This window comes from Olea europaea, unplaced genomic scaffold (assembly GCF_002742605.1).
Source record: "Olea europaea var. sylvestris unplaced genomic scaffold, O_europaea_v1 scaffold1066, whole genome shotgun sequence".
Lineage (NCBI taxonomy): Eukaryota > Viridiplantae > Streptophyta > Magnoliopsida > Lamiales > Oleaceae > Olea > Olea europaea.
The window spans coordinates 197,069-206,777 of record NW_019228010.1 but is presented as its reverse complement, the minus strand read 5'-3'; the positions used below and the strand labels follow the sequence as shown (position 1 = coordinate 206,777).

The 9,709-nt window shown below is 33.7% G+C and overlaps 1 protein-coding gene and 1 long non-coding RNA gene across 2 annotated transcripts; one reads left to right on the top strand and one right to left on the bottom strand.

Annotated features, from left to right (window-relative positions):
- Positions 1–211: 211 nt before the first annotated feature.
- Positions 212–6,951, top strand: LOC111373056 (tryptophan aminotransferase-related protein 4-like). Its single transcript, XM_022995526.1, has 5 exons — positions 212–591; positions 4,724–5,015; positions 5,091–5,383; positions 5,776–6,056; positions 6,512–6,951. Exons 1-5 carry the CDS (start codon positions 299–301, stop codon positions 6,721–6,723), a joined length of 1,371 nt encoding a protein of 456 aa, XP_022851294.1. The 5' UTR covers positions 212–298; the 3' UTR covers positions 6,724–6,951.
- Positions 4,593–5,915, bottom strand: LOC111373057. Its single transcript, XR_002698862.1, has 2 exons — positions 5,807–5,915; positions 4,593–4,980 (listed from the first exon to the last, which is right to left on the bottom strand). It is a non-coding gene; the product is annotated as an uncharacterized LOC111373057 (long non-coding RNA).
- Positions 6,952–9,709: the final 2,758 nt, after the last annotated feature.

Here is a 9,709-nt window from a genome sequence, read left to right as displayed (position 1 = left end):
CCCCTACGTGGGACCGATCCCCATGTGACTGGGACAATGGGGCCGTGTAAATACCCGGATACAAACGGCATCGTCCTAATATTTATTGGTGGTACAGGGCCTACAGGCTACAAGACAATAAAGAATCTTCTCCGGGACGTGACTTTCAACAAAGGCATGCAGGACTTTTTTGGGCTTACTAGAATCTTCTCCACGGATTCTGTCTCTTATCACTTCAGTTGAACAATACAAGTCATCCCATTTTTCCCATATGTGTGTATAAACAGAAAAGTAATAAAGATTAGTCAAAGATTAATACATGGCTAAGATTAAAGACTTAAGTTTTGGTGTATGTTTTGCGGGTTCTATTGCTCTTAATATCTTCTTCGTAACCAATAATCTGTTTGGTATATATGAGAATAAGCAGCTGAGTTGGAGCCAAAGGGCTGGTGCAGAAGCTGAAGCAGTGGCCGCAGTATCATGCTCTGGCCATGGAAGAGCCTATTTAGATGGCTTAGTTGTTGATGGGAAACCAGTTTGTGAGTGCAACACTTGCTATGAAGGCCCTCACTGCTCTCACTTCTTGCCTGACTGTGCCGCTGATGCAGACAGGTACCCATCTCTCCGTGTCTCCGTATAATTCTTTACAAACAATATTGATGAAAATTTAAAGATGAAGCAGGAAAAGAACTCATTACCTGTTAAGGAGCTGTTGATCGAAATATTTATTTGATAAATTCGTGGGCTTCCATCAAAATTAGTGGGAGTTGAACATTATCTTATGCAGGGTATTTTTAAATGTGGAAAGTAAATTTTGTCATGCACTCCAATAATGTCATCTATTTTGACTCTTTATTTTATTTTTTTTAGGAAACATTTAGGATCCGTTTGGTAGGGATTTTGAGAATTGATTTTTTGATCGTTAGAAGAAAAGTGGAGTCCACGCGTGAGAGAAAAAGTCAAAAATTACGGTTTGAATAGTAAAATAACGGTCAAAAAATCAATTTTTTGAGGCAAAAAATCTCTACCAAACGGGGCCTTAGGTTTGATTGACCCTTGTTTTCCCTAGAAAATGGAAATGGAATTCCTTTTCTCACAAAATGATTTGTTTGATAACCTTTTAATCCCATAGATTTGGAATTCCATTCACTGCCGCCACATCAACATTTTTCTTCTATGATGGAATTTCAATTCTCACCAAAATGGTGAGAAATTGAATTAAAGCTTTTTTTTTTTTAAGACAATGGAAATAAATTCTAAAAGTTGTTGTAAAAAAATATTTCTTTTTAATTAACAATTTTCACGTAAAATAAAGTCAAACAAATTCCAAAAGTAGATTATTTTTTTATTTTTTAATTTTTTTTTGGGTTTTGACAATGGAAACAAATTTCATCCCCAATATCAGTCAATTTCATCCCTTTAATTGACAATTTTCATGTAAAACAAAATCAAATGAACACCAAAAATACTTTTATTCAACATTTTTCACGTGAAAAATTATATTAATCAAACACAATAATTTACAATTTACAGGAAAATGATTTCTAGGCAATTCAATTCTCTAGAATTCGTTTTCTAGGCAATTCAATTCTATCTTTGCAATCAAACGGATCTACTGATTTCTCATCATTTCTTAGTTAACACAATTTTTGTATATTAATGGCCAATCAATTTAAATGTGATTTGAATAATTTAAATTATAGAGTATTAAAATTTGTAACTTATTAAATGCAATAATTGTTAATTAAAAATAGAGAGTGAGTATGACCCTACAAATTTGAAGATAAATAGAGAATTTCTTGGAGTTTTTTTGTAAACATCAACTTTCTAAAATAATGGGCGTGCACGACAATGGAGTTCCTTGATTATTTACAAGCTAGCTTATCAGAATTAGCTAAAGTTTAGCAGTGTTTGGACTAGTTGTAAATTAACTTTTCTGGTGGATTGTCATTTGCTTGGGGGCGAGTTTTTTTATCCTTTTGCGAAGGGGTTTTTCTCCGTGATCATATTTGGTATTCTTATTTATTTACTGTTTTTGATCTATTGTGATTGTTCAAACATAGGGTTAAAATGGATTTATTGACTTAATCATCTAGAAATAATTAATAAGTGACTTGTTGTATTTATTAGGGGTGTAAGCGGTTCGGTTTTACCTGTTTTTGACAAATTTTCAAACCAAACCGTTTAAAACGGTTTGAAAAAAACTCAAACCTAAACCAAACTGTTTAAAACGGTTTGAAAAAAACCCAAACTTAAACCAAACCATTTTGAATGGTTTGAAAAAAACTCAAACCTAAACCTAACGGTTTGGTCCGATTTTAAACCGTCGGTTTTGCCATATATTTTTTTGCCCGTCTACTTTTATATTATTAATTCATTGAATTTAATATATATTTATAACTCACTAGTAATAAATCTAAAACAAACTAAGCCCCTATTTGAACCAAATTTTTGGGACAAAAAAATGAAAATTTGGACCGTTATTCCACAAGTCCAGCCGCCTTTGTCACCTGCTATTTCATGTGTGGGATCCAACCTCCTCTCCAATAGTAAATTTTTTCATTATGATGATATGAAAGATATGGCTCAAACAGGGGCTAAATATATTTACTATAAATTTAAATATCAACTAAATCAAAGTGAAATCACAATAAATTAAAACATATTTTTTTTTTTCAATTTTGTTCACCTTTTTTAGGCTAGTGACGATACAATAACATTACAATACAAGTCTACTAAATTAGATATAAGGCCCAAAATATATAATTATGTCCAACAAGATCTCGTGATCATCATATTTGAAAAAGGAATACTGATTAAATAAAGAGAATAACCAACCACAATAATAAAGTAATTGTTTATAATATCTAAACATAACAATTACATAAATTTACGTTTGTATGATGTTATGAAACACATTTATTTTCAGATTCTTACCTTAGTTTGCTCCAAAAAATTATTGATCTGAAACTTTATTTGTAGCAAATATTATCACCGAAGGTTTAGGATCTCTTTGTCTCCGATTTGGTATAATGGACTTCAATTCAATTTTGAAGAAGTGTGAAAATTCTGAAAAAGAAGTGTGTGGTGCCGGTAGCTCAAAACTGTGTTGGGTGTCGACTGGAGTTCATCTAAATTTTGAAGAGGAAAAAGGCTTTTGATAGATTATGTTAGTCTTGAAATTATTAAATATATATTAGGATTATTGGTAATAATAATAATAATATATCTCTATTAGAAAATTAGAATTGACAAAAATACTCACAAATGACAAAACTATTGAATTTTACATATTTGAATGAATTTTCAACAAATTTCATTTTTTCATTTTTATATATTTTTTCGTCTATCCGGTTTGGTTTTAAATCCCAATTTAAATTCTCAAACATAAATCAAACCATTTTGACCGGTTTGTTTTGGGTCAAAACCATTTTGTTGACCGGGTCTATGTGACACCAAACCGACAGTTTCTAAAATGCGGTTTCGATTTGATTTTCCGATTTTGCGATTTTTGCTTACAACCCTAGTTTTTATGAGTCTAGATAAACAATAATTTGAACTTACAATCTTCATCCCAACATAAGAAAGATCTCCATTAAATTACATTTCATTACATTCTATTTTTCTCTCTCCTATTTTCAACCACACAATCTTCCATAAAATAATATTACACGTAAATCGAAAATTTTTCCTTCTTTTTCAACCACTTATTTTTTCAACAAAACACTATTATCCCATTTTCATTACCAAAAATGGGGGCCAAACGGGGGCCTAATATGTTTATAACGAAATTACAATAAGAAGAATGGAAAGTCAACACCCAAAATGTATATGAATACAAGAAATATGTGAAAACAGTTTTTTTGTTTTTGATCTTCAATCCCGAGACTTGATCTTCACCATCTTGACCGTATTTGCCTTATATTCCTTGCTAGGTTTGTTCTTCTTTAATTGTCATGAATTAGCCTCTGGTAATTGAAAGATTTTATTTTATGATATGATATAAGAGCGGTATGAGAATCTAATAGTTGCCCACGTTCTGTACTTAAATAAGTTTGAATTAGGTCAAGAATCACATGAAAATTGATTTCCAAAAGAGTTTCAATCGAATAAGGGAAACTGCTCGCCTAGTCAAAAACTACCTCTATGTGATCATATGGGGTTAAACTTGCTGGCACGTGGTTCATCCATTTTTCTCTCGAGAAATCTAATTTTTGGGGTTGCAATTTTAGGAGATTTATTCCATGCGATCACATGGAGTAAAACCTTATGCGATTGTGCAATTTGGTCCAAAACAAAAATGTATTGGGGGACATTCAAGAGACAACAGATCTCAACTCCATCTTTTGTTGGAGGAGATCAAGAGATTAGATTGCCTTTAACAGCTTTAGGCCATCAAAATATTAAGTATGTGAGTAATTCAGTTGCATGTACACATCATTAATTTTATCTGACTTTTGAATGAACCTAATTAAGGAGTAAAGACGTGATAAAATGTGTCAGTTATCCATTCCAACTCCTTCTAATTCATCGTACCAATGATGTAATAGAATAGAATTACTATTACATGTGCATATATAGGCCAACTAACATTGAATTAATCAACACACAAATAAATTTAAAAAGAAAATTCTTGAAAAACTATGTTTAAGTATTACAGTCTAATCTACTGAACTCAAATGTATATTCTTCATCCAATTCTTATAATTAACGGGTCACTAACAATTAAATATATCTAATGTAGTGGGGATCCCTTATTTTTGGAGCCCTTTTGGATGCAAAATGCAGAGAGCAGTGCACTTCTAGTTGCAGGGTGGCACAGAATGAGCTATGTATTTGGAGATCAATCTTCAATGTCACAGGAGCTTCAAAAACACATTCTCAAAGTCCACTCCATTGCCAGAAATGCAATTACAAAAGGGAAATACCTTGTTTTTGGAGTTGGTTCCACTCAACTTCTCTCAGCAGCTGTTTTTGCTCTTTCCCTCAACTCGTCGTCACCTGCAAGAGTTGTTGCAGAATCACCTTATTACCCGGTTTGTATATTTACAACCTTCACTTTCCAAAAAATTGCTCCATTTATTTAAAAGCTTGAAATCCATGGTTCACAGGTGTATAAAACACAAACGGACTTCTTTGAAACTGTTCACTTTGAGTTTAAAGGAGATGCATTGTTGATAAAAAATACTTCAGATTCTGCCGGAAATGTGATTGAATTTGTAACTTCACCAAATAATCCTGATGGAAATCTAAGAAAGGCAGTTCTACAAGGGGTGTCTGTGAATGCCATTTATGATCACGCCTATTACTGGCCACATTTTTCAGCTATTCCAGCACCAGCAGATGAAGATATCATGATTTTCACAATTTCCAAGCTCACTGGCCATGCTGGAAGTAGATTTGGGTAATTAAATACTCGCCTTTATTTTCTTACTAGGAAATCGAGGTAATTCACCAGGAACTACTGGAAAATCTTGAACAATGGCAACTTTTGCACTAGTACTGTATAAATGCAGACCATGTATCAAGTACAGCTTTGATTCAGTACTATCTGAGCTATTATTACTGATGTTCTAGCTACATTTGGATTTTCTTGGGACGAGTAAATGTAACAGTTGTATTTAAGGTCTAAGCATACCCGTAACCCGATGTCAAGATGGAGTAGATATCAAAATGTTTCTCAGTATAGCAAGGGAATTGATTTCATTTCCATTTTAAATTCACTTTCTGCTTAAGGTATTACTAGTAATTCTGCATAAAGAAATGACAGAAAGATTCCACTATTTCTTAATGCAGTTGGGCTTTAGTGAAGGACAAGGATGTTTACCTTAATATGCAGAAGTATATATCACTGGCAGAATTTAGCATCTCAAGGGATACTCAATTGAGAGCTCTGCAACTTCTCAAAGTAGTGCTTAAAGGTGACGGCCGGGAAATCTTTCACTTTGCCTATGAAAAAATGAGGGACCGCTGGGAAAAGATTAGCCAGACTGTATCACTGTCGAAGCATTTTACTGTCCAGGATATTCCACCTCAGTACTGCAACTTCTTCGAGAAAGTCAGGGGACCATCGCCAGGTGATATTCACTGGACACTTCCATTCCTGCCCATGAAAGTTAGATTTTCAATTCATCAATTTGTAATTGCAAATATAAATCTTGTTCTGATACCGCTGACCCCAAAGTACACCTAAGAACTTCAAGAATTGAAGTATTCTTGACTTCAAGAGCATTTCATTCCTTGCCAAAAGTCACCTAATAGTTTTTATATTAGTGTCATCCACCCTCCCACCCATTTTTCTGTTAAAAGAAACTAACATCAACTATGACAAGTAGGGTTGTGCTTGGTGTACATAATGTACATAAAAATATGTACTAGTAGCTTTATCCATGACAAGTAATATATCATGTCCATGACTATTCACTTCAATAAGCTCTGGTAAATATTAGATCATGATGAAGTAAATGGTGAGCAAACACACTTGATTTTGTCTGCTAAACTTTTAAGCCTTACAGTTTTACACTAATGGCAGCATATATCTGGTTGAAATGTGAGAGGGAAGAAGACACCAATTGCAGTGCTGTCCTGCTCGCTGCAAACATCATAGGCCGTTCAGGTAGCTTGTTCGATGCTGAAGATCGTTATGTACGCCTCAGCCTTCTTAAGAGCGACGATGACTTCAACTTGCTGCTATATCGTTTGAAAGAACTCGTTTCCAAGGAAGGTGGAGCAGATACATTGTGAAGCTGATAAATCAGCATCGGGTTGATTGTTCAGCATATGATCATAATGCAATTAATGAAATAATGTATTAACATCTCTTGATGGAAAGGTCAATCTATATTGACCTTATATATGCTAAAACACGTCGATGAAGATTCCAATATCAGATTTCCTTGCCTGTAAAATTATAGAACTGCTATATTGCTGAAAGTTGTAACGTGTCCATGAAACAATCTTTATCTTGAAAAACCAGATCTTCCATTGCATAGATGCAGATAAATTGAACGCCAATAACCTCTATAAAAATTAAAGTCATGAGCATGAAAGTAGCAACAGTGATACATCAGATGTGATTAGCTAATCAAATGTTTAAATAGCCAAAATCTTTGCCGGAATTGAGAGAAGAATTTAACAAATTCAAAACACCCAAGTAAGAATCTTGGTGACTAATGTGAAGAGGAGGTTTGGGGCGGGGCCCCCGGTGGGGGGGGGGGTATGCATGGTGACACGTGTCATCCATATAGTAATGCTGAACACATTTCGGGAAGATTTCTGTTTCAGCCTTGCGGTCTATTTCAGGAGGTCGTCGTGTGAGATCTTGATACCATTGCTAAGTTCTAAAGGAGGCCTTTATGACATTGTTGTCGGATAATAAAACCGTCAACTGTAGCAAGAATCGTAGCCGTCCAAAGTGGGTCACTTAAAACTGTCTATTTCGGGCTTCTTTTCAACGTGCCTATTTTCATCCCATTTTTGGCACGGATTATACTCCTTCACAAAAATGAGTATAAAATTTTAAATCCATTCCCTTAATAATCTTTAAACTAATTTAGGGACTTAAATAAGAGCGTAAAACACAATTATCAAACTTGATGGTTGGAGGTAGTAACGGTTGATTCTACTCCAATGTTCAAATTAGTTATTGTCGTCACGACAATATCTTATGAAATTTCACTGAACTCGAGAAATGCCTAACATCTGGAGTAAGTAAACACGGGCTTAGGTCGACACCCACTATAAAGTCGGTGAAATGGTTTGTCGTGCTATTCATTTGTCTCCAACTCACTGGAGTCGTAATAATAGAAGTTAAGGAGACCCTACGTTATAAGTATGTAACATAGTATTTCTAAGTGAAGCATTAATGTTATGGATCTTGTTAGCTTTTGTTGATCTAAGCTTCCTTGTTTGACTCTAGGTACTTAGATGTACTGTTGGAGTTGAGGTTTGCTCGTTCAATCTCAATCATCTTACTACATTGAATTTAGGATATATTGGCTCAACATTATTGGTTAGTCTCGTACTATCTCTTCTTGAAAACATGCTATGTGTACTTGTCTTTATGTAACTATTTGAACCTTCGATGGTGAACTAATTTTGAAAAGGTAACACATTAAATGGTTAAATCACTCCACGTATAATAAAACAAAACCTAAACAATTCAATTGAAGTCAATTCTTTTCTTATGAGCTTCCACTACAAACTTTTATTCATCACATTTTCCTCGAAAAAACCTTTTCGCGTAACAACAAATTTTCCTCTCTCCTTCAGCACTAATTCTTTAATTCACGTGACACAGATGCTTCAACGCCATTGGCACACTTAATGGAGTGGTTCAATTTCAACCGTCCAAAGCTTGTCCACTAAAATAAAGGGCCCATAGCATTTGATACTAAAATAGCATGGACGGCTATAGGTAGGCCACGATGTTTACGAAATCACCTCCTTTTCTGCTTATATTTATTGTAAAATAAGCTATTGGGTAATTTTCGACTGACCTAATCTTCATAATTGATTTATTTATTAATTAGAGACACTGTAATTTTCACCACCTTATGTCACTTTCGATTAGTTCCAGATTCTTCCATTGGGATTTATTTGTTTTTGAAACGTGAAAGTATTATATGCAAATATGGATATCCGATGTGGATCCTTTAAATGATCCGATAATAAGTCAAAATAGGTTATTTTTCAAATTCAACCATTTTGAATTAGTATCGTTGTGAATCAAACATTAATGAACGATATTAAATTATAAAATGAAGTTAAATATCATATTGTGCAGATCACGTTTAGAGTTGAAATCAGATGTCTCAAAGTTTTAAAAATGTATTGAGAAAATAGTCGAGTGAGTGACGAAAATCTGATATCCCATTTCAATTTTTGCTCTGTAAATTTTTTTTACATATTAATCCTATTTAAAAAATTTTGTCCAATTATAAATCCTTTCGAAAAACATGTCTTGGTTCTTAGTATTGAAAAGATATTTAATGGTTTTAAATCATTTATGATTCAAACCAATGAGAGGAGAACACGTAAACATGTGCATGTACATGCGCAGAATGCAATATGCATTCCCATTCGTTCAATGGTTCAATCATACCATGAGAAATGGGCCCCACGCGCTCATGGGCAAGTAGACAGAAGTATCTAAAAAGATTGGAATAAAAATCTGGCACTTGATTAAGCCACGTATTTGATATGATCGGTTTTGATTTAAAGTTGGATTGTAATCAGATGCTACGTTATTATTGGATGCAATTTGAAGAGTCCCCAAATATCAAAAGAGAGAGAATCTGCTGAGTGGTGAGTATTGCACCAGATAGCAAAGGGTACCTGCCCGTTAAATCTCAGCCACTTAAAAGATGTATCAATCGGGGTGAACGCTCCAGGGGTGGCTTTTGCCGAGGTAAAAGGCAAACGACATCGTTCGCCAAGTTTGCTTTTGCTTGAAAATTTGTCAGCTCTCAATTTTCGAACCCTCATTTTGATAAAGATTTATAAAATATTAAACTTTTTTTTTTTGCCATACATTCTAATCAACATGCAAATATTAATTTTTTTTTATTCATAACTCGTTTTTCTTTATTTATAAATTAACCCTCGTTTGAACCCCATTCTCTTTCTCATTCTTTTTCTCTCTTTTATTTTCAACTACACAATTTTTCATAAAATAATATTATACGCAAATAAAAAATTTTTAATTTTTTTTCAACCACACATTTTCAAA

What these genes read in the sequence shown, in the direction of transcription:
- LOC111373056 (XM_022995526.1), top strand. Translation starts at nt 299, where the DNA reads ATGGCTAAGATTAAAGACTTAAGTTTTGGTGTATGTTTTGCGGGTTCT. An exon ending in TGTGCCGCTGATGCAGACAG is followed by an intron (nt 592 to 4,723) that starts GTACCCATCTCT and finishes TATCTAATGTAG; the next exon opens with TGGGGATCCCTTATTTTTGG. An exon ending in CAGAATCACCTTATTACCCG is followed by an intron (nt 5,016 to 5,090) that starts GTTTGTATATTT and finishes CATGGTTCACAG; the next exon opens with GTGTATAAAACACAAACGGA.